Source organism: Syngnathus leptorhynchus, chromosome 5 (genome assembly GCF_054491065.1).
Source record: "Syngnathus leptorhynchus isolate UIUO chromosome 5, UIUO_Slep, whole genome shotgun sequence".
Taxonomy (NCBI): Eukaryota; Metazoa; Chordata; class Actinopteri; order Syngnathiformes; family Syngnathidae; genus Syngnathus; species Syngnathus leptorhynchus.
The window spans coordinates 6,977,425-7,005,000 of record NC_141199.1 but is presented as its reverse complement, the minus strand read 5'-3'; the positions used below and the strand labels follow the sequence as shown (position 1 = coordinate 7,005,000).

Below are 27,576 nucleotides of genomic sequence, written 5' to 3'. Positions count from 1 at the left end.
AGGCTATACTTGCATTCATTTTGACCACTGAGACTACACGTCTCCAAAAGTGACACCACATTGTTTACAAACTCAAAAGGGGTCTATTAGGAGATTTACCATGGTCTGATATCAATGTTGTTCTTTTTATACATTTTTAAATCAATAAAGTTAAGTTGGTTCTCAAATAAAATCCAATGAGAAAAATTATATTGTCTCCCTCAAGTTATGTTTAATTCGTGTCGGCTGATTTACAAAAAAGCCGTATTGAAATAATGCATGGAAATCACAGAACCACACACACCATGTGATTGACAGTCCCTGACAGAGATTCTGTAACTTATCTTTAAATTCTTTCATTGGCTTTAGAAATGACACATATAAAAGCTGAAACTCTCCTGAATGAGGTGGAATGTATACCAATACTGATCCTTTATTAAACACAGAAAGGTCAGATTTTGGCAAGACAAAGGGTTTGTCGCCCACAATAAAGTAATGTAAAAATCAAACAAATAATTCACCTCAAATACATAAACGTTTCGTAACATTGGTGAATGAAGTTGTTGTGCTATTACAGACATATTTAATATTTTCTTTGACTTCCATGACTGCATCCATGCGGTTCGACAATGATTCATTTCATTTATTGATGAAGTCATCAGGAATAACAAAGGAAGCCATGCGGTTCGACAATGATTCATTTAATTTATTGATGAAGTCATCAGGTTATTGATGAAGTCATCAGGAATAGCAAAGAATGCCATCTTAAATGCCACCTAGAGTTCATCAAGATTTTTTTGCTTTTGTCTTCTATGCTTCCTCTTTCATTCTACCCCAAACATGCTCAATTATGTTCATGTCTAGTGACTGGGCTGGACGTGATTCAGAGGATCTATGGGCTTGTTTTCAGTAAACTGTTTGTGGGTTTTCACATATATTGTCTTTAGAAAAGGCTTCCTTCTGGAGTGAGAGCCACGCAGATCAATTTGATACAGAGTGCGGCATATTGTCTGATCACTGACAATCTGAACGCCATCCTTTTAACCTAGCACTCAATTTCTTTGCTTAGCCATACATAGCGAGGCATGTTCTGAATGGAATCTATCCTATGAACCTGCTGGCCTGGCCAAATAAAATCTGTCAGGGGTGTGGAGTGAGTCTCTTGACTTTCAAGTCAATATGTGCTAAATTCCACCGTGATGTCATACTGACAGCAAAGACTTATGGGCTTGGTAGAAAATCCTAACATCCTTATTATATGGAATATTAAACATGCAGGACACGGGTACAAACAAAACAAACACATGGATAAGAGACCAGTCATTCAGGCTGGACTTGCACGTTGCATCAATTCAGGTATCATAGAACCTGCTTGACAACTGCAAACACAGTGGTTGAAACCTCATTTGTCAACTCAAACAGACAATTTTCATAATTACTGCTTCAATTTGACACTGGCAGCAGAACAAATATTTTCATCTCGACATCATCTTCTTGCTCATTTTAAATGAAAATATTATGATAAAAGCCTCGAGATGCTGTGATCACATTTTACAACTATCTTTAATGGAAATTGGGGAAATAATTGTTAAAGGATCATTTGGTTATCTCCTTGATCAAGGTAGCTACAGTCAAGCAGTCTTGGTCACAAGACAACATGATGATGATGATCCCAAGAATAATTGAAAGGCCATCTCATGTACTTACAAAATAGATGAGGACATCCTCTGTATATTCTTACTCCTTCCCTGAGTGTGTCAGACTTTCCAAAGCTTCCTGTGTCCACCGCACATCGCTCCATCTCCTCACTTTGCCTATGATGTGTGCATGCGGTGGTGAAAGGAGCAGCTCACAGCTACATATAGCCCTGCCCTCGTCACATGACCGGGGTGGAACCAACACACACAGTAACAGTCACATGATTTTTCAACAACAGCACTTTTGTTGAGAGTTACTCGGTCAACTGGCAAAGAAACAACGCCCTGCCCTGTGCCCTGCAGTCGTGCCCCCATCCAATGCTCACAGACATGAAACGACCGCAGCCACCGACGTGACACTGTATACAGAATTGCCCAGACAAATGTTACCATCTGGCAATTTTTCAAGCTAGACATTTTTCATGGGCCTTCATTTTATTCATTAAGCACAATACATTTTTATGTTCAAATTTCAAATGCAACTGTGCAGTGTGTGTGTGTGTGTGTGTGTGTGTGTGTGTGTGTGTGTGTGTGTGTGTGTGTGTGTGTGTGTGTGTGTGTGTGTGTGTGTGTGTGTGTGTGTGTGTCTGCGTGTAGATAGATAGATAGATAGATAGATAGATAGATAGATAGATAGATAGATAGATAGATAGATAGATAGATAGATAGATAGATAGATAGATAGATAGATAGATAGATAGATAGATAGATAGATAGATAGATAGATAGATAAAAGCCTTTGCATTACCTTCTGACAAAACAAGATTAAGAAAGATATTGTGCATCTTTTCATTACAATATCCTGGAGGAAATATTAAATATTGAAGTATACATGCATTTTACTTTTTCAGTTATACAAAACGTCTATGTGTTTTTGTTTTGTACAAATAAGTGATCCGCAATTTTTTATATTCAGGTCTTGTGTTGCTGATGAAAAAATGCCAGGTATGGATAAGGCAAAATATATATTGCAGACAACAGTAAAGTTCTACGTATTCAAAACATCAGAAGATCCACCAGCACCTGAGCAGAATCTACGGCATACTTGTATAGTGCAACATGATATATTGGTTGTGTCAAAGACTTCCAACAAATCAGACAAAGTTTCACCCCGTAATCCAGTTTTTTCACCCAACTCTTCATCTTGAAATATCTGACCTGAAACAAAGATGTCAATTCCAGCGATGTGTATTTACTTTTTTGGATTTTGCTCCATGGACCCAATTTCTATACCTCTTATCCTGCAAACAATCACAGTTACAGGAAAAGGTGGGTTTGACTCTCGAGCTCTACTTAATGTTGCAAAACATCTCATTAAAAAAAATACACTGAATTTTGAAGCAACCACATGAACGGTAGCTGTGGACAAAAATCTCTACATTATGATCAAAGCATTTACAAAGCATCTAAAACGGCTTTCAGTTCAATTTCAACGTTATTACAAGTAACAGGATTATTTGGATGGTTGAGGTATGATGTGATTTGGGAAGGTGATACCATTTCACTAATTGCGCTGAATAACCTAGTAACGACTCCAAAGCCAAGAAACGTAACCGTTTGTCATAGTGGGTACTACTGGTTGTCATTTGTCAAGACTGGAGTGGAATAGATTACTAAAACGGGTCGTGGTGGGATGACCGTTTCTCATCAACGTTGTTAAATTACTGCGCTAACCAGTTCTTCTACTGCGTTTTTATTTCATTATGTATGATCATTTGGCGAATAGATTGACGCTCAATGGTAAATAGACACACCTACGTCTTGAAAAAACAGATCCTGAACACCGATATGGCTTGCTAACGTTAGCTAGCAATGGTGAGATTGAGCTGTCAAAAAAAAACCAAACACAAACAAATACATCACGTGATTAACAGTGCGGAATAATAAGAAGTTCACTTACTGTTAATTTCTCCCCTTTTGGTTTCTTTTCTGTGGGTGAAGAACTTGATTTCCACACTGGTCAGCGTTTAGGATCGAGGTTGCTCTTGAGGTAGTGAGTTCATGTCTTGTTGGGAGGTCGTTAGTTTGTGGACGCGTCGTAGCCCCCGCGTTAGCCTTGGCCGTCTTTAGCCCAAGAACAAGAGGAAAGGAAAGAGAAGCTCGGCCAATGTGAAAAAGCAACAAATCCGCCTGCGTGGCTATTTGAGCCGATGCAGTACCTCTCTTTGATAGTTCATCGACTCCGTTTGTTCAGGCAAATAAACACGAGTGACGTCACATTCTAAGATCATCCCACCACGTTTTCCTGGGTGTTGTCAATTTTAATAATAAGTCTAAAATTACAATTATTTTGTCAATATTAATAGATTTTTCAGTTCATTACACTACGTACTGTACTTTTTTTTTCTCTGCCGCCTTTCTACTCTTGGTATATGGTCCTTCCGACTATGGTCCGGAGGCACAGGGGAGATTTGCCAGAGTAGCTTGCAAAATCTGGATCGCCACATGTCGTCGGAAGAGGGATGGGAATCTAACGGCACAGAACACAGTAGTCGGAGACATTGTTTGACCTCTTTTTATTTTACTCCACGTTCCTCGGCGTATCACACTCGACTTTCGGCTCGTACACTCCGCTGATCCAACTCGTTCACTCCCGCCTCGATTTCTTTCCACGCATGCGCACTTGACATCCATATGACGACGCAATACGCGCAACACTATATTTGAAAAATAGGCTAGTTATTTTTCAACGTCTCCGGATGACGAAAAGAAAAGGAAAACACTTCACGTCTTCATTGAGATTTTGATTTTGATCTTGGGGAGGCATCAAAGACACGCTCCATCGATCTTAACATTTGCACTTGTGGAATAGATCTATATGTAAAAATAATGACAACAATAGAATTCAGGGCACTAAAAGAATCTGTTTAAGGTTCTTTGGGAAGGATGAGCTTTATAATCAACTGGCCCGCTTACTTTTGGATATCGACTTCCTGTTCTGTTATTCTTTCATCTCAACCTGGCTAAGTCACAGAAGGGAGGCAAACATTGTAATGTGTATTGATTTCTGGCTTGGTTTCTCACATTCTCTTGTCCCTTAGTGTCAAAAATGATGATTAATTGCCACCAAAATTCATATGCGCATTCCTACTCTTTTTTTACTTAAACCTGTGAAAATATGTAAGTGTTCTGCACAATATTCTGGATTTACTTACATCAAATGTGAGCGCCTATGAGCAAAACCCACCATCACCTCCACAAGATAAAAAAATTCATCATTTATAAAATTATATTTAAAGGAATAGGAAGAATATGCATATGGATTTTGGTGCAGAAAATGGATGGATGGATGGATGGATGGATGGATGGATGGATGGATGGATGGATGAAAACAAATAATATTCATATTTTTTGACAAGATCAAATTGGTCAACAATAGTTTTTGTGTCTGTCAAGTGTTTCTTCAAGCACAGCACATTGAGTGTCAACAGGAACCTAGGATGGAACTGTTTATTTGTCCAGTTTCTGTTACAATGACATCATATTTGCTCATTACAATCATTCATGTTAACAGTTATTAGTAATTACAGTCTACAACAAATGTTTTCATCTACACCTGAATTGAATTTATGCTTCTCTCTACACATAATAATAGGTGTTGAAATATGTTTGAATACAATAACCACCGTTTGCACATATACTGCATGTATTAGGTCACTTGCATCACCTTCTATAAAAAAGTCATTCGTTTAGTTTCATGTATGCTATCTTCCAATAAAAATGAATGTTTCTGCACGACACTCAAATTTAGCAAGGATGTTCAAAAATTAAAGCGCTCTCTGTAATTCTGCGTTGTTTAATACACACACAAAATGTCAATGCATTTAGTTGGGAGCAGAAAGTATTCTATGATAAAGATAACGACAACCTGGCACTAGCCAACTTAATTTTTTTTCTCCCGTCTAATTATTGTACTGATGACAACTAGTAAACAAAAGACACGTAAATAAAATGAGCAGGTTAAACATTAATATACTAGATATTAGGACGATCACACAACTCAAAAGGACACAATTGAAAAATAACAATCCTTCTATGAGAATGATAATGACAACCTGGCACTGGCCAACTTAAATGTTTTCCTCCTGTCTAACAATTGTAATGGGGACATCTATTGGACACAAGACAACGCTAAAATAAAATAGGTCAAACATTAACATACTTGAGATTTGGATGCTCAAACAACTCAAAAGGACACAATTCAATCATAACAATAAACATTTTGTGGTTTGTATTTTCTCCATTGCCAAGGTTCGACTGACAGTTTGACGAGTGATGTGGAAGGCACACGGTCAGGTCATGACTGGTTCATCATCACCACTGCTCCATCTGGACCTGTTAATAAACAAACACATAAATAAATAAATAAATAAATAAATAAATAAATAAATAGATAGATAGATAGATAGATAGATAGATAGATAGATAGACAGACAGACAGACAGACAGACAGACAGACAGACAGACAGACAGACAGACAGACAGACAGACAGACAGACAGACAGACAGACAGACAGACAGACAGACAGACAGACAGACAGACAGATAGATAGATAGATAGATAGATAGATAGATAGATAGATAGATAGATAGATAGATAGATAGATAGATAGATAGATAGATAGATAGATAGATAGATAGATAGATAGATAGATAGATAGATAGATAGATAGATAGATAGATAGATAGATAGATAGACAAAACAAGATTAAGAAACGTTTTATATTCAAAGTAATCTTAACTCAGTTGTGAACTCTCGCAAAATGAAAAATGCAGTCACATCATATATTGTTATACTGGTAAGAAAACAGTCAAACAGGCAACAGTGGATCATTGCAGGACTCTGAAAAACATTCTAAGGACTACTAAACCCGATGGTATATTTTTGCACTGTTTATATTTCCACTAAGGCTTATACAGTAACCTCTTTGTAATACTGAGCAACGTTGGCATTACGCAAAAGAAAACAAACTGGCTTTCCAGAAGCATTTGCTTACTCTGTGTTTCTACAGGTGCTGCTGCTTCCTTGCTTTCATTCATCTTGTCTCCAGTATCCTCAAGGATTTCAGATGGCTGATCGTCAGTGGGCATCATCACCTGGGCCTGGGACTCATGGTCGGACTGTGGTTCAGCAACTGAAAGGACTTCCATGTCTGACTCGGTGTCAGCTTGTGTAGGCTGACTAGTACCTTCCTCTTCTGAGGCAGTGACTGTCTCCTCCTCTGGAGCTTCAACTTCAGAAGCGTCCTCTACAAATGTCTCAGCTACAGGCAACTCTTTGTCCACTGGAGCTTCAGCAGAGATACCTGCCTCCTCAGAGGTGTCTTCTTCAGGTGAGGCCTCTTCAGGTGTAATGTTCTCTTCTGGATCTGGAGTTGGATTCTGATCATCATCATGTATCTCTCCTGCATTTTCTTCTACTGTGGGGCCAGAAGTTGTAGTTTCCTCAGAAGGCACCTCCTCCTCTTCTTCAGTAGCTGGAGAGGAGCCTTCTGCTGTCTCTTCTGCAGACACATTCCCTTCTGGAACAGCCACTTCATTAGAACTCACCACCTCTACAGCGTTCAGATCCTCTTCATTAGTGAGAACAACCGTTTCACATGAAGGCTCTTTCGCCATAAGATCTTTGGTTTCCTCGAGGTCTTCAGGTTGTAACACTTCCAACACAGAATTCAAACCCTTTCCATCGTCTTCTATATAACGGACAGCTCTCACCAAACTGGACTCCCCGACAGAAGCTGCTGCAATTTCAACTGTGGAGCCGGCTAGTATTTTTACAGCTGTAAGAAGATCTGGCAGAGCCTCTGAAGGACAGAAATTGAACAGCTTCAAAATTTTAAGTTAAACACGTGATCAGTCAATGACAAAGGTTCACGAGAAAAGGCGAAGATCTCAACTGAAACAATACTGCGCAGCAAAACAAAGACGCATTTTCAACTTTGTTTCACAAGCATATATTTGAGTAAACAAATCAGAATGGGAAGGTCACTAGAAGAATAGTATGATTGACGGTGACGCTTTCGAAATGAGACAAATATGGTGGCAAAGGACGCAGACAGACAACCACTTATTGACATTCTTAAACCTGAGTACAAATACAGACTGGTGGATTCTAAAGGGAATCAAAGAGAATTTATTGTGCAGAAAGTGATCAAACTTGGTAGATATTAACAAGACTGCGGATCCCCCCCCTAAAAATAAATTGGGGTTCTACTCAAGCACCCATTTAAGAAACAAGTTGGTGCAGGACTTGCCTCTTTTTAAGAGGAAGTCACCCCTAAAAATTATTTGTAATAATATAACCCTAAATCTCAGGTCACAACCAATCACGGCTCCGTTTCAGAAAACTGGTGAGTCAAGATTGGTTGTGTGGTTGGTAATCCCTGAGATGGATTAAAAAAACGTGAATTTTGCTGCATAACTCATATACTACAAATCCGATATTAATCACAATGCGGTGTTTAGATTCATGTGGCACATACGTACAACATATTGTAAAAAAAAAAAATGTGATGACTTCCTCTTAAATTTCTGTACCAACCCAAAAAACACAGAATCATTTAGGAATGCTCAAAAGTTTAGAAAAGTGTGTAAATCTAAGGTGAACAAGTCTCCAAAGAATTAGCCTGATCAACCTCATGCTGCTTCATTAATAAAGGAAAAGTCATAATAAATGCTTCTGTTTCTTCCCTTATTCTATGTTGGGGGGTTTTGGGAGGAATCAAGAGGAACTGAAGTTGTGGCCAACTTCTATAAGCAAACGCTTAAGGCATCATAGTTTCATGCTGCCATATCTGCACAAGGAACAGTCTCTGCTTCGGTGGGGGGACTAGGGGGAAGGGTCTTATCCACTAATGTTGTACCAGCACTCGCAGGCGCCTCTGCTGCCGTCTCCTCTGTGGCCTCCACAGGAGTAGAAACAGCTTCAGCCACTACAGATGAAGCATCTTCCTCAGCAGGTGGCTCGACTTCATCCTCAGTGGCAATAATCTCAGACACCACGTCGACATCTTCAAGTGTTACGCTCTCAACAATAACCTCGCTAGTGATATCTGCCACAGGATCTGAAGATGCAGCGACAGACTCTGTGACCACTTCAACTGGCACCTCTGGCTCCTCGACTGGGGCGGATTCAGGTGCCGCAATTGCTGTCTCAGCGGAAGCTTCAACTTCAAAGATGAAGAACAGAACAGAATAAGTTCTCTTTTACAGTTGTGAACTTGGTGAAGATTCTTTCATTCATAATAATTTGCAAGACTGTATTTTGATCATGATGATATTATTGTCATTTTTCCCCAATGTAAATAGCACTAAGAATTTAATACCCATAAAAGAAAAAACAAATGACTAATATTATAAAGCAATTTTTTCTTATATTATTAATTTAAAATATATATTTTTAGACGTATAATGTACCATATATGTATTTGTCATTCCTCATTATTTAAGACATAAAACAGCATTGACAACAACGCCATTGATAACAATCCTCATTACACTTGGGTGTTTATTGAAAACACCTTCCCAAAAAAGTGACACAAAAATCTCATTGTTCAGCTGCTTTGAGCCCAAAACAAGCATAATGAATTTGAAGACAGAAATTGGGATGGACATGCTATTGAGGATGATTATTCTACCATGTTTGCAGCCAAAACAAAATCAACTGATCTAGTACTCTCCGTACTTTTCTGTGTGTAAGGCGGTAGCTGACCCTTTGTTGTGGAGCCCATGTTGGCGAGTCTGTCCTCATAGCGCTCACTGTCACCAATAACCGTCTTGTAGGCCTATAAAACAGGACAAATGCACTAGTTGCATTATGGAAGACAACAACTGATTGAAAATGCGCATGCTTGGTTAATAGAAGCCTCAAAATTGGCAAAAGGCCCAAATGTGAATGGTTGTGTGTGCGCGTTGATGGACAGGCCATGAATTCAGACTGTATCCCGCTTTTGCATAAGCAAATATGATATATATTATACAATGTCTGAAGGAAAGTACAATTTCCCTGCTGGTTGAGGGGAAAAGACTTGAGAAAAACTTTCCATTATGAAGTAATTTAGATGGTCTTGATTTAACAGAGCTGGAGTTTACAAAAATAGGTAGGTGCTGTAGGATGTTGCAGGAAATGTCATGTGCTATCATTTGGAGCAACTGAACTAATTTTGGGTAAAATAGTTTGAGAATACATAGATAATTTTTTGAAGTAAAGTTGACATAAAAAAATGGATCTAGATTCAAACGCTTTTATTTCGTGCTACAACTAGACGAAATAAAATTGAGGAAATCGAACAGACGATTTTTTGTGTGTATGTTATGTATATAAATGTATTTTTGGAAATTAATAGATTCTGTAGCCAAATAAAGTGTTTATAGCACAACTTGGCCAACATATTTGTTCCGGTATTTATACACACAGACTTTGTTTAGGTTCAGTGGGTACGGCTAGAAAATAGTCTAGTGTAAATATTATAGAGTGCCTAACTTTTTATACCAATTTCCTCAAGTTGGAAATTGTTGCGTGTCCAGGCAACCACCAAGACTTACATATACGACTGCAGCAGTGAGCCCTCCTCCACACAAAACAAAGTACGTCATGTTTGTGGAGCCACCGGGAACCCCGAAGGCCATGTGGCGCACTGGCGCTGCAGATTGACAAAAAAAGAATAAAGTACACATGTTAATGAAATTCTTTATTCAAAGTTTTTGGGAAAAAAATCCAAAGTGAAGAGCGACTTGGTGCAAAGGTCAATTGCACTACGATAGCATCAACATGTTCCCATTCTGTAATCTTGTTACACAATGTGGCCCTGCTTATTTGGAGCCAAGGAGATGGAAAGATTTTGTAACAGCCAAGTTAAACACTAAACAATCCCCCAAAATTAAATATCCGGCAGACCACACAAGTCATTTGAGATTGGTATCAAATACGACATAGTCAGCCGATTTGACTTCTTGCGATCAAACTGTCCTCCAAAACAACGCTGCAAAAAGCTTCTTAACAGGCTATTGTTATCGCAGAGGACAAGTGAAAGTGGCCTGTTGCGAGTGAAGTTGCCGGTGTTTAGAGGATTGCCAGGGGTGCATGCAGAGGAGGCCATAAATATAACCACCTTAAACCCAAACCACTTTAATCTCATCTACTGTTCACACACAAACATTCTTCTGCCAGCACAGATAGGTGCATTCGAACAGATACTGTAGAAGATTACCGAGATTCATTTGTATGTGGATCGGTAAAACCAGGAACTGAATTATGTATGGGATATATGGTTGGTACAATGTGTTTAGATGCTTCTCAAATTTGATTTGAGCATAGAGATCTTTTCAAAATCTTTTGGAAAAGAAAGACAAATATGCAGAAGATGAACTTTGTTGTGTGTGTTTTTGACCTCAGACTTGTATAAGAAGCTTGCTTGATTTGCAATCTTAACAATTGCCGACTGTATCATTGTTTGAGACACGTCTTGTGATATGACAGTATTGTGCATTATTATTGCGCCACTCAGTTTAGCATCACTACCAGGTCTTGAATTCAGTATCTTCAATATTTGTTCAAGTCTCGCATGTCTTGAGTTCCACCTCTGCACTTGACAATCTACAATGTAGATTCTAAAAAAAAAAGTGCTCAGACTAAGGTACCCACACAAATTCATCATGTATTTGCAATTAATCTTTTCTAAACGAGAAAATATTTGTAACTTTGATGGAAAGCTATAAATCCTATTATTCTCTGTGACGACATCAATTATTATCATGTCTGTTTCTCTCTTTTTTTCTCCCAGGCAAAATGTCAGAGGTCATGACGTTCCAAAAGGTTGGCGCAGAAATTAAAACCAACTGTCCTGTTTTGAATGCAGAGATGCTCCTCCCCCCTTAATACCATGACGCTGCAGCACCTCGAAAGGCCAAGTACAAGTTATTTATAAAGGTAATCAGTTAAGCTCCCTTACAGAGTGAAAGCCTGTTAAAATGAACATGCATGCCGGATGAAAGCAGGCAAGATGGCACCTGAGGCGGAGGGGACATGTGCTCTTTTGACACGTGTGACAGATGTCACAATGACAAAGGTGCATAGTTCCATTGGATACAGTCCTTTTTCTCAGAATAAGAATGCAATATCCGGTAAATCCTGAAAGATTCACTGTTGTCTGAACTTTATTCATCCTGATTGGATGAATTGTTCTCACGCTTTTGGGATCCTAGACAGCCGGATCCTATCGCAGCACTTTTTGTGCAAAAAGCAGGGTACACCCTGGACTGGAGAGCTTTATTCAGGAAATTGAAAACACAAAAGCAGTTGAAGCAGTTTTCCCTTCGGCGGAATTCCACGTGCTCAAACACCAGTGTAAATGATGATCGAGGCAAGGATGCGTGAAAAGACAATGCTTTGTGAAAATAAAAGCCCTAAATCCTTTTTTAGTTCGCATGCACAGTGGGTGTTGTCATGCAATCATTCCAACATGTTACAAGCTAATATATGGACTTTAAATTCATGTTCATTGTCCCTTGGTACGCTTACATAATCTAACAAGATCCAGTAATGCAATAATTGAACACTGGAAAATGGCGAATTCTTGCATTTCAAATAACAAGCCACACACAAATGCAACTTTAAAATGGAGTCAAAGTGTGTAGTTTGCATTATTCAAATCCAATGCACAGGACACAGTGTTGCTTAAGCAGGACACTTTGAAAACTGAATGTTGGATTTCTACTACACATACCGTCTATTTAATCATTAAGCCAATAATTAAAAGGAGGATTACATATATTTGCTCACAGTTCAACCCAAACCCCATGTATGTAAAAGTTCCATTATCTCCCAAAGAAAACAAATGCGTTGAACACGTCAGAATGCAACAAGTCTGACCTCAGCAATTGGATGATGTAAAAGTCACTTCACTCAAACTCACCTTTTGTAAATGTCGGTGTGAAGAACCTCTGAGCTACCGGGCCGAGTCTCAGGCAAACCCGTCTACAGAACATTTTGCTTGATATAAGAAGAGACCGACAGCAAAACACCGAAAGCTTTCAAGGACTACTTTTGAGCCTATCTCTCTCTCACAGTCGCTGCTCGCTCAGTGTTGATGGATAAGACGTCATAACAAGCTGTTAAAAAAAAAAAGAGTCTCACTTGAATGCGCCCTAGCGGTCAGTCGACGCAACGGTAAGATTTTGTGCTTTTGATACTGGCCAAAACGTTGTTGTTGTTTTTTTTGCTGTGATTTATAGGGTTATAATAATTGACTAATGAACTAATAACAACAGTAATAATAACAGTATTGTATGACACTATTATTGCTATTTTAATGGTGAGAATAAGCGGTCCAGAAAATGGATGGATGTCTTGTTTATTAATATTATAAGTATTTATTCTATTTTTAAAATAACTCACAACAATAATTGTTATTATATTACAACACAGTATTTACATACCTACATACATACATACATACATACATACATACATACATACATACATACATACATACATACGTATATCAGTTACATCAGGTTTTAATAATAATAATAATAATAATAATAATAATAATAATACATTGAGATGTAGTTTCTGCTTCAGATTGTTTTTTCTGAAATAACTGCGATAAATCACAACGCCTGGTATGATTTTTTATTAAAATAACTGATGTGCTCGAATAAAACTAAAGACTCGATACGTTTAGTGATAGTCATAAAAATTACTGTTGACCGATGTAATTAATCCGAGCGTTATATGTATAGCATGTATCCGGCTGGTCCAATAGTGAGCGGTAATGAGCCAGAGCGCTGCTGAGCAGCTGGCATTTAAAGCACAAGAAGAAGAACACGGCCATACCGGAAAAAATTGAGAAAATATAATAGAAAATTAGCGTGTTGAACATAAACTCCCGCTGAAATGATGCTCAAAAGTTAAATTGACTTGAGATATTAAAAAACAACAACAGGTGAATTGCGGACAGGTGAGTAATATTGATAGATGCTGCCTTATCTTCGCAAGTATATCTACAGACGTAGCTCTTTTGCTAAACGTGAACTCGGAATGGCTGTAAACGTGATGTAAAATGTGTTTCTCTGCTGCCTTCACACAGGGGCAGGATGAAGGTCAAGATCAAGAAATGGAACGGAGTGGCGTCGTGGTTGTGGGTTGCCAATGATGAGAACTGTGGGATCTGCAGGTTGGCTTTCAATGGTTGCTGCCCGGACTGTAAGTAACAAGTTGAATACATTAACTTTCACTTATTAAGTGTCCAATGACATGCTTTCGTATTTCATCATAATAATAAACATTTAAACCTCATTAAATAGTTTACTAGTCACATCCACATCCAGGCATCCACCTCCGATTCACCAATCACATTTGGTCGAAACATACGGAAAATAAAAACTACTTTCGCCCTCAAAATGGACGTCCATCGGTGACAGACGGACAGATCATTCTGTCACAAAGGCGTAACGCCCACCTGTGGTTTTATATTTAATGTTACTAATGTGCACAGACAAATAACAGTACAATTTATATGCTGAGTTCTACAATAATTGTTTTTATTGTGTAACAAATAAGTATTATATAAGTCAATCATACAAAAAGGCTTCAACCATAAAAAGAAATCTCCCACTTGGACAGATTAGAGCTGCAAGTGGCTTGATGAGGACGTTAAACAGTATTAATGAGTGAGCTAAAGCCTCCAATCTGTTTTACAGGTAAGGTGCCTGGTGATGATTGCCCGCTGGTCTGGGGTCAGTGTTCCCACTGTTTCCATATGCACTGCATCTTGAAGTGGCTCAACTCCCAGCAGGTCCAGCAGCAGCAGTGCCCCATGTGTCGTCAGGAGTGGAAGTTTAAAGAATGAGCACAATGTGGAAAAGTTTTAGTCTTGCCTGTAAATATGTTTTTTTTTTTTTACTTGTACAGTGCGTCTAAACAAAACATGATCTGGTAACAATGTTTAATAATAAAAATTCACACTGATCATTTATTTGTATGTTCTCTCATATTTTTCAATACCATCATGACAGATATTAGCCACATGAGGACGCCAGAGCAAAGCATATTGGATTTTTATGTCTGTGACTAGGTGGCAGAAAAGTTGTATGAAATGAATCAGTTGGCTTAATATAACAAACACTTTATTTTAGAGGTACAAACCGTAACAAAAATAAGACTATACAGTTAAAATGTTGCTAGAATGCTAGATTTCATATTCATATAAAAAAAAAAAAGACTGCAGTTATTGCTGAGTCTGTTTCAATTGGTCAGAATCCATTAGGAAACCCTAACTCATGCTAGAATCCATTGAAAAGTATGGATTTTCTTTCTACCAGAAGCTAACCCTTTGGAGTATACACTTCCAAATGTGCAGCAAACACTTTCAAGATTCAAATGGAGCTGGCTGCTGCAAATCTATGTAGGAACAAGCCTCCTGTGTCAGACTTCCTTCCACCAGACATCCACGGTCACCTCCACTGTTGGATGCAGCTTTCTGCAGGATGCTGAAGCCACGAGATCTTTTCTCTCTTCCTTGTCAGAACAATTTGTGGCACTCAGTCGTTGTTGACTAGACCGAATAGGTCCAGCAGTTCCTTGTTCTCCGGGTCAATGAGGTCACAAGGCTTCTCTCCACAGTCGTTTTCCATATTTGGATTGGCGCCCAGTGAGAGAAGATAGCTGAAAGAAAGAAAGAAACATATCACCGTCATGCATTAGTGTCGGATTCAAGGAGGTCAATGAGGGGCGAGAATAAAACAGATTCCTTGGGTTCTTTTACACCGCAATGTCGAGAAGGTCTTGTCAGCATGTAATATACTACCTGACTGGTTGTGCGTCAGTGTTTGTGGATTGTTATGGTAACAAACTTTGTGGCTCACCGTGCAATGTGAGGGAAGCCGTCACTGCAGGCCATGTGTAGTGGGGTCCATCCCTCGTCATCCCTCTGGTGGATGCTTGCCCCGTAATGGACCAACAGTTCCACACACTCCAGGTTCCCAGACAGCACAGCCTCGTGGATGGCGGCCATGCCTTCACACACAAGCCATAACAATGTCAAAGTAAAAGTGGCATCTTAATTGACCCCCCCACACCCACAAAAAAAGAATATGCCAATCCACTGTGTAGTTTTATAATATCATCATCCACTTAACAAGAGCCATGGCTTAGTAATAACTAAACTATAAACACAGGTAGGCATTTATATTTGTGTAAAAGAACCAAAAAGTGATTGACAAGTAGGCCTAGTCATGCAGATTGGGAATGATTTGTATGATAGACAAAGTATCTCAATAAAATTAAATATTTAGTGAGTTAATTTTCTGAAAAATAAACATGCATACGAGTTCTTAGACTTGATGTTGCTGGTCATGAAGAGTAATTTTATTCTTTCAAATTATTAGATGAGTGAAACTTTCGTTTATGCATTATGAAAAAAAAATCCATATTGTATATTATTAGTGGATATTTTATCCATATTTCAAGTGGCATTTTTGTCATACATCTGGTTAGGAATTGTGTGGCCCCTAATAGCATTTATGAACTCTAATAGTAGTATAAGTGAAGCATTAGGCATTAAATTATAACTTATTAGTACATTTAGTTGTACTAGTGAAGACAGAGTAAATGGAGGTCAAAGACATCACATAAATGGGTTTCAACAGGCCCAGTGATAAGCCTCACCAGAGGGGTAGATGGTGTCCAGGGTGACCCTTCTTGTTCGGATGAAGCGTCCAATCCTCTCCAGCTCACCATGACGGACAAAGTCCTGGAAAACGATGTCATTGGGGAAATGCACATTGCGGATGGGCTTTTGAGACGCGGAGTTCTTGTACTTGTCCTGAGCATAAGCTCGAAGGGACACGGTCTGAGACGTAGGGAACTGGTAGTACTTCATTGTCCTCTGTCAGGGGGGTGGAAACAAAATTCAAGAGCAAAAGAGAGTGAGGTCCTCAATGATGTCTTTTTTGCTCAAATCAGTCGTCCTCTGTGTGACTCAACAGTGTGGTGCTGCTACTCTAAAGGCCAGATCTCCCGGCCTTAAACCTCTTTATACTCTCTGGCCAGGCTATTTTAGGGAACACTACAGATTGCAATGGCAAGACTTGGAAGATGAGTGGCCTTCAGGTCAGTGTTCCTGCCAGTTGAAAACCAGGACCGGTTTTCAAACCAGACAAACCGTCATGTTGCCCACGTAAGATAGTGGTGACATCAGATCAACATTCAGCGGGGAGGGATCTTTGTCAAGACTGCAATAGAAGGAAGGCACGGAGAAGGGAGAACTTAGCATCATGTCTATTTGTTAACATTCTCGTGGTACAAATAACACGTACTGCACACATACTAGGAGAACTTAGCAACAACATGGCTATTTGTCAATGTTCTCGTGACACGTACTACAGATATCTTCAGATGAAATTACAACAATCTAGGACGAGCAACACTGACTCATCAGTAAATAATGTAAACTGGACACACACACACACACACACACACACACACACACAGTGTAAGTCCTAAATTATTCGCATGCACGCGCACACACACATTTTGTCAACAGAATGTGTACTGGAAGCACATAGCAATCGATTACATTTTACTTTCAAAGATTTGGATAAAAGGTGCAAACGATGCAAATCCTCAGCCATTAAACAGTAGCCTTCTTGCCTACAAACTAAATGACAAGCCAGGTATTTTCAATATTTTATTGTCCATAAGTTTACTCTATATGAAGGTTTGTAGTCAGTACTAAGTAGCATTCTAGATTTTACAACCATTGCTAAGTCATTTTTATTGAAGTAGAAATGTTCATAGACTGGATGGACACCCGTTTAACAATCTTGGTAGATGTGCCATGTTACAGTTCAAATAAATAGACTGCATGTAAAGGTGTTTTAGATTTATTTATTGGCCACCATGTCACATTTTGCACATCAATCTGGATATGATGGAATGCTTTTTAAGTATCCTCCACTGCTGTACAGATGTATTACCTCACTCTACTCATGCAGCATCATACACAAATTTCATCAACCTGACAAGAAAAATGAGCCATTCAAAGCCCTCAAACACACACACACACACACACACACACACACACACACACACACACACACACACACACACACACACACACACACACACACACACACACACACACACACACACACACAAACAAATGTAGTGTACAAGTAGAGCGAAGTGAATACAGAGGGTACAGTATGAGAAAGGTGGTGGTGGTGCTGTGCAACTGCCCTTTCCGCCCCTATCAGATTAACAAATGCTTGCCGGGGACCAACAACTAATGGAGCACATCTGTCTGCTTTAGTAACCACAAAGAATCTCCAAAGAGGCATGAACACAGCGCGACTTATCAAAACTGGCTCCCAAATGAAAAAACATCCACGCCCTGAGTGCGTGTCCAAGTGCCAACTCTGCCCCAGCGAAGCCAACTGGCTACAACTGGGCACAATGGTCAAACATTAAAAAAATAACCCTAAATTAAAAAAAAAAAAAAAAACTCATAGTTAAAGCAATTAAATAAAACTGGTTTTTGTACCTCCGCCCCAAAGTTAGCATTTGTTCCTTTTAGAAAATGGTCAGTAGTCCCCATGCAAATTGAGGAGTTCTATTTTTGGGGGGGGTGACACGGATGAAAGACAGTAGACTCCGCCACCACTTACAAGGATGTTCAGATATTGGTTTTAGCTACATATGAGAAGGGGGGGTGGGGGGTGCTACACTGATGAATCATTTTAGTGAAAAATAACAGGTAATTTGTCCCCTGAGAGATCAATCCTTACAAAAGTTAGCATACTAAACCCTTGGAAGAAAACCCCTTGGGTGCGCATAGACTCCTGATAAAAGCTAAGGTGTACATTCTTGGGGGAGCAGGAATTGTTTGTCATTTTGTGAAATGGATCCCAATGCCAGTTTTACACACACCCATAAAAAAAAAAGGGGGGGGGGGGGGGGGGGCAAAAGTTGGCATGGCGTTCTACAGAGGTATCAGCATTGTGAAGGTGCTGTGTTTCTGTGTGCCCCTCTCCCATATAGAACAAAACCTGTCTGGAAAGAGAAATCGTGGCCAAGCTGTGGGCCGGCTGGTGGACTGGCAGGCAGCTAGACAAGAAACAATGGTCGCCGAAGAGGGACAGTCTATTAGAATGAGTGAAAGTAGTGTAGGTGAGTGGTACGTGGGGGCGGAGCGGTACTTTCTTCCAGCAACTCTTTACAGCTCGATGTGTCTGTTGTCCTCGCCGTCAGAGTCCTCACCCTCGTCCACATCGTCCGAATCCTGGAAAGCAGTGGACAAACAAAGAAAATGAAGACTTTATGGAAGCAAAGGGTTGATAGACACTAAAGTCTGGCTGAGGTACTGCACGTGTGCCACTGTAGGCGCAGGTCTCCATGGGTAAGGCCTAGTAAACAGTTCCAACAGCTGTTGAGGATATTTGTGGATAGTGGTTAGGGTGCACCGGAAATAGACTTCTGAGAAGGAGGCGTGCTTTTAAAAAATAAAAAATTGAGGTACAAGCAAAAATTCATCTTATTCAAAAAGGACTTGTAGTGCACATCAACACCTTTGGTCAAATTTAAATGCTTTAAGCACTTCCACTTTAAATGCCAATATTTCAGTTCAGATTTCTCAACATGTGCAATTTTCTTCAGGTATGGTAGGTTAGCTGAAGACTAAATTGTGAAACGTGAATGATGGTTCACCGTCTGCCCAAAGTCAGTTGGATTGGCTCCAGTACACCCATGAGCCAAGTGAGGATATTTGATTCGCGATGACCCGGCCAATTGGAAGGCAAAAAAGTGGGTCACTTCTAATGTTACAACCTAAAATCCCAATTTGTCCCTTCAATTCTTTTGGGGTTGCACCTTAAATGATTCCAAAAACCCTAACGCAAATCTTAAGAGAATATACCGAAAGGGGGAGGGGGACGACTCCATTTGCAAGGCACTCTATATTCAGTGAATGACTTTGCGGCACTTTTGCCACAAGACTTGACAATCGCACCTCAATGTCGTCTCCGTCATCATCGCCGTCGTCATCATCATCATCATCTCCAGCAGGGGCACCTCCCTCCTGACCACCGCTCTCCAGGAATTTGATGAAACCTTCAAGTGTTCTCTCCCCGTTGTAGTCAATCACCTGTTCAAATAACGGCAATTCTCAAAACATGTGAAAACTACAAATGAGTCTCAATACAACTTTAATTATCGGACTTAAATTAGGGTGCAGTCATTCCTTGACGCTAAACTGAGGGCAGCAATGCAGTAAGGTCATGCAGGCGGTCTCATAAGCAGTAATGTAATGACCTAAACCAGCAAAAGGTGGCTCACGTTTCTACAGTTAGCAATGCGAAATCAAAAGGCACTAATGACTGTTGGAATGTAATGAACCACCAATAGCTGCGAAAGAAACCGCACCAGATTCCAGCGGGTGTGATCAAAGTCACTTAATAGTTTCAAGTACGAGTGAAAGACCTTGCGTTCTTCTCCCGCAGGGAAGAATTTCAGAGTAGGGAAACTGTGGACTTTGACGGACTCGATCTCATTGGCTGTTGAATCCATCTTGGCCACAATGATGTCGGCACTGTCCTTGTACTTCTCTCCCAGCTTTTCCCAGATGGGATTCAGCTGCTTGCAGTGGCCACACCAAGGGGCATCTGTAACAACAAAACATTGATGAAATCATGGGTATTTCAAAGTGGCTTCCAACAACAAGCTCGAAACACGCCACTTTAGACAAATGCCACGTGCAAACAGAGATATACGGAACCAATTTCCATTGTGAGACTAAACAACACCTGTTGAGAGACGATCAGAAGCCAAACGACAACAGATTAAGACTACACCCAAAATAGCACACATTTGGATGGGAATGGCTGACAAATACTCCAGCAGTTATTTTTACGTGGATCTTTTCAGCATCAGTGTCTGGTAACAATTCAGACAGTAGGAGCGGCCATCAGACTGTATGCGTGGGGGGCATGGCCGTCTACTCTTGGATATGAAAAAGGCTTAGCAGGGATCGCGAGAAAGGGTCAGAATTTATGACTGCTAAAATTATCCCTTTCAACAGGTGAACCCTTTGGCCAATAAACCAATCTTACAGAATTCAACAAAGACGTTCTTCTTGGGATCAAAGGCGACGTCCTCAAAGTTCTTGCCAACCAGAACGTTGACAGGGTTTTTGTCCCAATCTTCGGGGATGTCTTGGCTCATCAGGTGAGGCTATAGGGAGAAGAGCGTACCACAGTCACTCCCATGTACTAGATCCTCTTGGTAAATCGATTTTTTTTTTCTGTCAAAGATCAGAGCTTGTCCTGGCTCAGCCAGTGCTCTCATTTATAGGGTGCTAAAATTCTGTCCACCTATTTTGCCGTTAAACAGCAGGTCATTGTTTGACTATTCAAGATTAAATGAGTATGAAAATCAGCATTGCCAGTTACGTTACCTTCAGTTTTCCTTCGGTAAATCGGGTGCAGAATTCAACAATGCCTTCTGCGGTGATGGCGTTGCTCTCTGGCTTGTACTTTGTCATCTCATCTTCCAGGGTGATGAGGCGGATGGCTGGGCACTCCTCCTTCTTCAGACCAAAGAACTCCAGGATGCGCTGGTTGTCATCGAGACTGCTGTCGATGAAAATGAACAGAATCTGGACAGGGGGGAGATGGACATAGTAACCAAACTTGGCTGGATGAGGGACATGAAAATGTTGGCAGTTTTCTTACCTGCCCTTTAAATGACTCTGCGGCTTTCTTAAACTGGTCCATTTTCTCCTGGAAGTCAGAGGCTGCTTTTGGCAGAAACATGAGAATGTGGGACTTGATCTCACCCCCAAAGATTTTAGGAGCAGTCTGTGGATGATAAGATACTAATCAGAGATCACTGACTTTGGACAGAAGATCGTCGACATTCAATTACCTGCTCAGTGAATTCGATGACGAGAGGCAGCTGGTTGGCTTTGACAAAAGACAGGATGGTTTCTTTGGTAAGGTCACCATCAAAGGTGTTGCGTCCTTCATCAAACTTAAAAACAGAACACATCGAAGTAGTCAGTATATGAAAATCACCCAAGGGCCTGGTGTTCCCATCGCAACACCAAGAAAAGATTGACCAGACACACCTTCCAAATCCCCCGCTTTTCCGGGATAAGAGGGCCACTAGGGTAAACGGAGTTTTATTGTGCGTTAAGAATAGCTTCGGTCAAATTGGGCAAGCAGCTCTTACGGGCACACGAGGGGCAGTTAACTGATGCCTTGCTGGCAGTGATTGAAATTTAAGACCCTGTTGTGATAAGCAGCTGGGGACTTTCACTTGCTTAACAGAGTCACGCTTGTTTAGCTGCCTGCAAAGCACCCACGTGAGAGCAATGTTTTTCATTAGGCTCGGGTCTTCACGTGACCACATGGCCGTCAACAACAAGGGTTGACTTCCACTGACGGTTGAGAGCTAAGCAGCTCCTGGTGCTGAGCTCCCATTACTAATGATTCACCACCAATGTATTTTATCTAAGGTCTTAACTATTGATATATGCAATTGTCTGTCTAGCAATAATTCATTTGGCTTTTTCACTATGCCACAGAAATAGAGAATCTTTGTGGATTTCCTCTTCAAAATATCTTACATGACTGCCTATCATCTCATTTTAATATAACATCTTCGATGCCAAATACAAGTATTGCATTTCTCTTTATTGTCATGACTGCGCAAATTGCACAAGGCCAGTTCTGTTGAAGATCTTGCCAAGTCCAGCGCGAGCAGCTCTGATGATAGTTATACTGTGCAAAAATGCAAAGACTCCAGCAGTAATCGCAGGTAAATTTACTGGGGAGGAAAAAAATGACATTCAAAAATAAAGTGCCTAACCTGTTGTGGCAGTTGGAAAATGTTAATTGAAAATGTGCCAACTTGTAAATGGCATGGCAACGATTGGCGGTGGAAATCTAACAATTACAGAAAAAGTCAGACATCCATTATCCAAACTGCTCCTCGGGAGTGTTGCGGGTGTTTTGGAGCCTAGCCCAGCTGTCTTCGGCCATTAAGCGGGGTACACCCTGAATTGGTTGCCAGCCAATTGTAAGGTACACCTCGAGACAACTGTTCACACTCCCAGTCACACCTTAGTTCAATTAAGCTACCAAGATGTTTTTTTGAATATGGGAGGAAACCAGAGTCACAACAAAACCAACACAGGTACAGGGAGCACATGCAAGACAGAAAGGCCAAACCCCAGATTTGAACCCACAACCTCTGGACTTTGAGGTGGGCATGATAGCCTGTCAACAACCACAACGATAGCTTTTCTTCACCACCTTTATAAAAGGTGCATTTTGAAAATGGACTTTGCACTCACCTTCTTGAAGAGAACAACACCATCTTGGGAGACCTCAAACTTGGTGAAAACGGAATCATCTGAGGTTACCCCAAAGGGAATTTCTTCTACTGCTTCCGCGGCTTTTATGAAGGCCACGGCCCCAGCAGACTCCAAATTCTTCGAAGAGAGGCCAAAAAGATATTGAAATAACTTGGACTTGAGTTCAAAGTCTCACATCTTGCATTGCATGCATGCTTTCTGTGAAATAACTCAGTTGAGCGCATGCGGACTACACTTATAATATTCTCTCACCTTGAAGAATCCAATCACCACAACTTCATGGTCAGCAATCAGTGCCTGTGCAGCCGTGACATCAGCCAAGGTGGTGACAGCGGGGCCTGTGCGCTTCTTTAGCCAATTGATAAAGTCATCTGCTTGCCTTCCAGCTGAAACAAGGAAACTCAAATAGGTTAACAAAATTACAATGCAACAGTCTTTTATAAAGCATGCATGTGATTTTCGAGTGAAAGTAAACATGTCTAACTAGGGTAAATGTTAAAATTGTGATGAGAAAAAGACTATTTGCGAAAATATACGAGAGTAAAAGTGGCCATAAATGTAAATAAGGTAAAGTTTACAAATCTGCTTTGATACAGCAATAAATTGTACTCAGTGATGTCATAAGCCTGTAATTCGCAAAGGCGGGTAACCGGGTTTAAAAAAAATATATCAAGTCAAGTTTATTTATATAGCCCCAAATCACAAACAGTCTCAAAGGGCTTCACACAGACAAACAAATTGACAATTATTCTCAAAGCATCCCCTGGTCTTAAGCTCTATAAAGATAGACTTAAAATAAAAATGACCACTATATTTTTCTAACATTCATTCTTACTCAATTTATAATGCCCACTGATGCTTGGACTTGAATATTTCCTTAGCGCCTGTGAAAGCATTCCCTCTCTGAACAAACAGAATGACCCAGAAAGAGGTCAGGGCGTCTGGTGGTGGTCAAACGCGTTTCCAGAAGTAGGTTTCAAGTCATGACGAGTGGTTTTATAAAAACCAACTCCTCTCCTGTGTCAAATGGAACAGAGCCCAAGCCACAGAGTAGACGTGACCGACTGCACATCTCACCAAAGTCTGACGCGACTCCGTATTTTACTGGTACCTTGAGCCAAGCAGTCTCAAATGACGTCTTGCAGTTAGTTGCCTCCCTTAGTTTAAGCAAAGAAAGATACACAGGGCAACGCCTGGCTCAATTCCTAAATGTTTTGTAGTCGGGCTGTCACGTGAATGCATTAATTCCATTAATGAACCGTGGTGCAAATTAACATGCTATATTTAATAATGCAATTGATTGAGAGTGTCAAGTGCAAACATTTCAAATTTGGCCAATCTATTAGATACCCGTAGTCTGCATTGGCACGACTCCCATCCATCCAGCTATGTTACACAGCTCCTTCCAGATTGTCTGGTTTAGATCTGTACCTTAAACATGCTCTCTGTGCTCGTCAGCCCACTGACCCTGGTAATGATTAGCCACGAATAGGCATGTAATTAGTACTTTTCATTATTGTTTGCCATCGTGGTGGTAGATATCACTCAGAGTGCAGTCAGAAGCATACGAGGCAACAAGTCATCGATAGACCCACCTATTTTAGCTGTGGTGCAACTTTGACAAAACTTGTTCACAACAAACCCTTTGCTTTCTGAAATACGTTTACTGGCAGAAGAAACTCATCGCTGGCGTTGATATTCTGTCACAAATTTGGGAACTTTTGATTTTTTTTTTTAACAAATCTATACCATTACATGTGGGTCTTTTTTTTCTTACAAAATATTAACCAATCCAAAATGCTGGAAATGGCTGGCCTGATGATGGAATGTTAATGACTGAATGAAAATGTCATTTTTGAAGTTTCCTGAAAAGTGATGATTTCGGAAGTTCGACAGCAATGTATTCCCCCCCCCCTCTTTTTGCTTTGATGGGAAGTTGAGGATTTTTTGGAATTGAGTGGTCATTGTTCCTGTATCCCACAAGAAGTATTCAGCCCAACACCAGTGTTTTGTTGTCTCATACTGTACAGCCCAATCGTGTTAGGTCTAATTAAGTTTGGATGCATGACTCAAGGGGTCAAAGCTCATGAGCACAGAGGAGACTTATGCAGAAGTTTACCCGAGTACTCTTTGGGGGATTCCTTGTCTCCTCCCTTGAAGAACTTGATGGTGGGGTATCCACGGACGCCAAACTCCTGGGCCAATTCAGTCTCTTCAGTTGCGTCAACCTTAGCCAGGCGGATCGCTGAACCCTCCGCCTTCAGCATGCCAGCGGCCTTGGCATACTCTGGAGCCAGGGCCTTGCAGTGACCACACCAAGGGGCATCTGAAGGATGTAAAAAAAAAAAAAAAAAAAAACACATTAAATTAGCAAGTAGTGGTCACCAACAGATTTGGAATAGAGCAGGAACAATTACAGCTACAAAAATTTCTGAATAGACGCTCTTCAGATCCACATACGCATGAAACAGGAGGATGTCAACCATTGCACCAACACCTAAAGCACCCGTTTGTTCGGTAAACTTCTATTGATACTTCCTATTTTTTTCTTCAATAATTTATTTTATAATCATTTTAACCACTGTATCTTTGTGGTTTGACATTTGCAAACTCACTTATATTGTAAAGCGTGAACATGTTTTACTTGCTAGGAGAGGGGACCAAAACCCCTCACCCATCAGCTGTTTTTGTGCTCAGGTTAAAGTAATACATGAGCGCCATCTTGTGGCGTCATAATTGAACGTGAAATGAGGCTCAAGTTAACTTATATATTGAGTATGTAATTTATACAAAAAAAAAACCATTGCATTGATAAACTTTTTAGGAGAAGAGCATCAATTTCTTAGATTTTCCCCATTTGCAACAATGTTCAATCAAGAAGCCTGGGCTGCTTGAGAAACACTCCAATAAACAATGGCATGGTGACACTGAGTCTTGAGGCTCCACAATGACATCTTTACATACTTAAGTCCATTATTTATTGTGTCTTCATTATTTTCCTTTCCACTTTCTACCAATAGTGATGTCCAACTGCATCGATGGCTCGAAAACATCTGCATCAAACAAACGCGTGCCACAAAGTGATATTCTTTCAAACCCCCAAGAACCTGACCAAAATTATGTGCACCGATTCATAATACTCTCGTTAATTGTAAAATAACAATTATGTCAAATGTTGAATAGTGTTTACAACTGCCCGATGTTTAAAATTAAAAAGCGTTTAGAAATGCAATTTTTATTTTATCAATTGTGTCTAAAATAGTATTTCATAACTTGAATTATTAAAAACAGAATTTTAAGTTCTTCGCCACTGCTTATAGTGATTTAGGTTTTGGATTTTTGTATCGTTTCAGTGCACTTTTAAAGACACTTTGACAGATTGTAAAAAAATAAATCTCATCCATTTATGACACACCAGACAAATGCCAGCATTGCATCACATTGCAATGTTTATTTGCTGTGTAACTGCGAAAAGACGTTCATCATGGACTTTGTGTTAAGTACACGTCGACTAAGCCCCACATCTCCACTGAGATCCCGCCCATCTGAGATCGACGTGAGCAAACAAAGCTTCATCCTTCCCATCCTCAACCAACGACACGGGGAGTCACGTAGTTAGGTGGCGGGTCAACTATCGGACTCCAGTTGGAACACTACAAAGTGACAGGGTTAAAAAAATCGTGTGGAAAGTGAAATAATCTGACGATTCTCGGCGTGTACGGGAGCTTTAGTGTAACGACACTATGCATCGCGAATCTGTCCACAAATTCCTGAACATTAGGAGACATTTGATCAACAATAAACTGGGAAGTAGAAGCGTGAGAGGACGGTAATGGTTAAGGGGCCAACAAGCCACTTGCAGGACAACCTGTCGAACGTGACAAAGTTTACCGCTAATTGCGACTGGCTAGTTTGCTAGCACGCTAACTGCCAAAACGACGAATGTGACGAAGCAATCCAATATTAGCGTGCAATATTTTGGTAGTTTGTCATACTTACAGAATTCTACCAGAATGTCTGGGTACGCTCCGAGAGCCTCCTCGAAGTTACTCTTCTTGAGGACCAGAACATCGTCTTCTTCAGAAATCTCAGCCCGACTGGCTACAGCTAACGTGCACAGGACGAAAAACTTGAGCATTTTTACCTAAGGGAGTGTTCTTCCGCTGAAAACAAAATTGGGCGGACTAATTTTTAAATGAAAAGTTGAGTCTTTCAATTTTCTTGTCAATTCTTGTTTAGGATTGGGCTTAGTAGCTTGGTATTTTGTGTCTACCGCGCTACTAACGTGGCAGTGCAAGCAGATATTAGAAGGGTGGTCTGTAGTGCGCATGCGTATTTATCAAGCCCTAAGCAGTTCGTGTTGAATTGTGACTGGACCACAGCTGTCCGCACCTGGAAGTAAAAGCCACGCTAGCATGAAACAGTAGAGGGTACGTCTCAATCCATTTTATTATATCCTCCTACTTTTCGAGTACTCGCTCCTCTGTTTAGCACCTACTCACCGGGATAGGCACTTGAACAAGTAA

General features: G+C 40.3%; 5 protein-coding genes across 10 annotated transcripts in view; 1 reads left to right on the top strand and 4 right to left on the bottom strand.

The window, feature by feature from the left end:
* elf2b (E74-like factor 2b (ets domain transcription factor)) overlaps positions 1 to 4,181 on the bottom strand; it is a 13,846-nt gene extending 9,665 nt beyond the window's left edge. The window contains exons 1-2 of one of the 5 annotated variants that reach the window (XM_085911728.1): positions 3,577 to 4,181; positions 2,835 to 2,917 (exon numbers count right to left, since the gene is read on the bottom strand). The gene's annotated coding sequence lies outside the window, so the exon portion shown is untranslated. Of the gene's footprint in view, positions 1 to 1,686; positions 2,150 to 2,834; positions 2,918 to 3,576 lie in introns of those variants that run through there. The other 4 variants (XM_085911727.1, XM_085911726.1, XM_085911731.1 and 1 more) reach the window with 4 other exon arrangements.
* Positions 4,182 to 5,125: 944 nt separating this feature from the next.
* Positions 5,126 to 12,771, bottom strand: mgarpb (mitochondria localized glutamic acid rich protein b). Of its 2 annotated transcripts, none has more exons than XM_085912233.1 (6): positions 12,590 to 12,771; positions 10,221 to 10,318; positions 9,361 to 9,460; positions 8,540 to 8,845; positions 6,674 to 7,480; positions 5,126 to 6,011 (listed from the first exon to the last, which is right to left on the bottom strand). In XM_085912233.1, exons 1-6 carry the CDS (start codon positions 12,660 to 12,662, stop codon positions 5,974 to 5,976), a joined length of 1,422 nt encoding a protein of 473 aa, XP_085768359.1. In that variant the 5' UTR covers positions 12,663 to 12,771; the 3' UTR covers positions 5,126 to 5,973. The 2 variants fall into 2 exon arrangements, with proteins under 2 accessions (XP_085768359.1, XP_085768360.1); XM_085912234.1 differs by having other exon boundaries at positions 9,388 to 9,460.
* Positions 12,772 to 13,437: 666 nt separating this feature from the next.
* Positions 13,438 to 14,653, top strand: anapc11 (APC11 anaphase promoting complex subunit 11 homolog (yeast)). The gene is made up of 3 exons (XM_085911881.1): positions 13,438 to 13,636; positions 13,766 to 13,881; positions 14,379 to 14,653. The coding sequence occupies exons 2-3, from the start codon at positions 13,773 to 13,775 to the stop codon at positions 14,525 to 14,527; spliced, it is 258 nt and encodes an 85-aa protein (XP_085768007.1). The 5' UTR covers positions 13,438 to 13,636; positions 13,766 to 13,772; the 3' UTR covers positions 14,528 to 14,653.
* Positions 14,654 to 14,782: 129 nt separating this feature from the next.
* Positions 14,783 to 17,381, bottom strand: ppp1r27b (protein phosphatase 1, regulatory subunit 27b). Its single transcript, XM_085911880.1, has 3 exons — positions 16,345 to 17,381; positions 15,543 to 15,693; positions 14,783 to 15,342 (listed from the first exon to the last, which is right to left on the bottom strand). Exons 1-3 carry the CDS (start codon positions 16,556 to 16,558, stop codon positions 15,219 to 15,221), a joined length of 489 nt encoding a protein of 162 aa, XP_085768006.1. The 5' UTR covers positions 16,559 to 17,381; the 3' UTR covers positions 14,783 to 15,218.
* A 164-nt stretch (positions 17,382 to 17,545) lies between these two features.
* On the bottom strand, positions 17,546 to 27,376 carry p4hb (prolyl 4-hydroxylase, beta polypeptide). The gene is made up of 11 exons (XM_085911879.1): positions 27,050 to 27,376; positions 25,170 to 25,376; positions 23,303 to 23,436; positions 23,030 to 23,167; positions 21,598 to 21,702; positions 21,405 to 21,530; positions 21,128 to 21,328; positions 20,784 to 20,904; positions 20,155 to 20,336; positions 19,685 to 19,819; positions 17,546 to 18,958 (listed from the first exon to the last, which is right to left on the bottom strand). The coding sequence occupies exons 1-11, from the start codon at positions 27,186 to 27,188 to the stop codon at positions 18,893 to 18,895; spliced, it is 1,554 nt and encodes a 517-aa protein (XP_085768005.1). The 5' UTR covers positions 27,189 to 27,376; the 3' UTR covers positions 17,546 to 18,892.
* Positions 27,377 to 27,576: the final 200 nt, after the last annotated feature.

What these genes read in the sequence shown, in the direction of transcription:
- p4hb (XM_085911879.1), bottom strand. Translation starts at nt 27,188, where the DNA reads ATGCTCAAGTTTTTCGTCCTGTGCACGTTAGCTGTAGCCAGTCGGGCT. An exon ending in ATCCCCCAAAGAGTACTCGG is followed by an intron (nt 23,437 to 25,169) that starts GTAAACTTCTGC and finishes TCCTTGTTTCAG; the next exon opens with CTGGAAGGCAAGCAGATGAC. An exon ending in GTGTTGTTCTCTTCAAGAAG is followed by an intron (nt 21,703 to 23,029) that starts GTGAGTGCAAAG and finishes TCTGTTTTTAAG; the next exon opens with TTTGATGAAGGACGCAACAC.
- ppp1r27b (XM_085911880.1), bottom strand. Translation starts at nt 16,558, where the DNA reads ATGAAGTACTACCAGTTCCCTACGTCTCAGACCGTGTCCCTTCGAGCT. An exon ending in GGACACCATCTACCCCTCTG is followed by an intron (nt 15,694 to 16,344) that starts GTGAGGCTTATC and finishes TTGTGTGTGAAG; the next exon opens with GCATGGCCGCCATCCACGAG. An exon ending in GGCTTCCCTCACATTGCACG is followed by an intron (nt 15,343 to 15,542) that starts GTGAGCCACAAA and finishes TCTTTCTTTCAG; the next exon opens with CTATCTTCTCTCACTGGGCG.
- anapc11 (XM_085911881.1), top strand. Translation starts at nt 13,773, where the DNA reads ATGAAGGTCAAGATCAAGAAATGGAACGGAGTGGCGTCGTGGTTGTGG. An exon ending in CAATGGTTGCTGCCCGGACT is followed by an intron (nt 13,882 to 14,378) that starts GTAAGTAACAAG and finishes TCTGTTTTACAG; the next exon opens with GTAAGGTGCCTGGTGATGAT.
- mgarpb (XM_085912233.1), bottom strand. Translation starts at nt 12,662, where the DNA reads ATGTTCTGTAGACGGGTTTGCCTGAGACTCGGCCCGGTAGCTCAGAGG. An exon ending in TCACTGCTGCAGTCGTATAT is followed by an intron (nt 9,461 to 10,220) that starts GTAAGTCTTGGT and finishes CCTGTTTTATAG; the next exon opens with GCCTACAAGACGGTTATTGG. An exon ending in ACCGCCTTACACACAGAAAA is followed by an intron (nt 8,846 to 9,360) that starts GTACGGAGAGTA and finishes TCATCTTTGAAG; the next exon opens with TTGAAGCTTCCGCTGAGACA.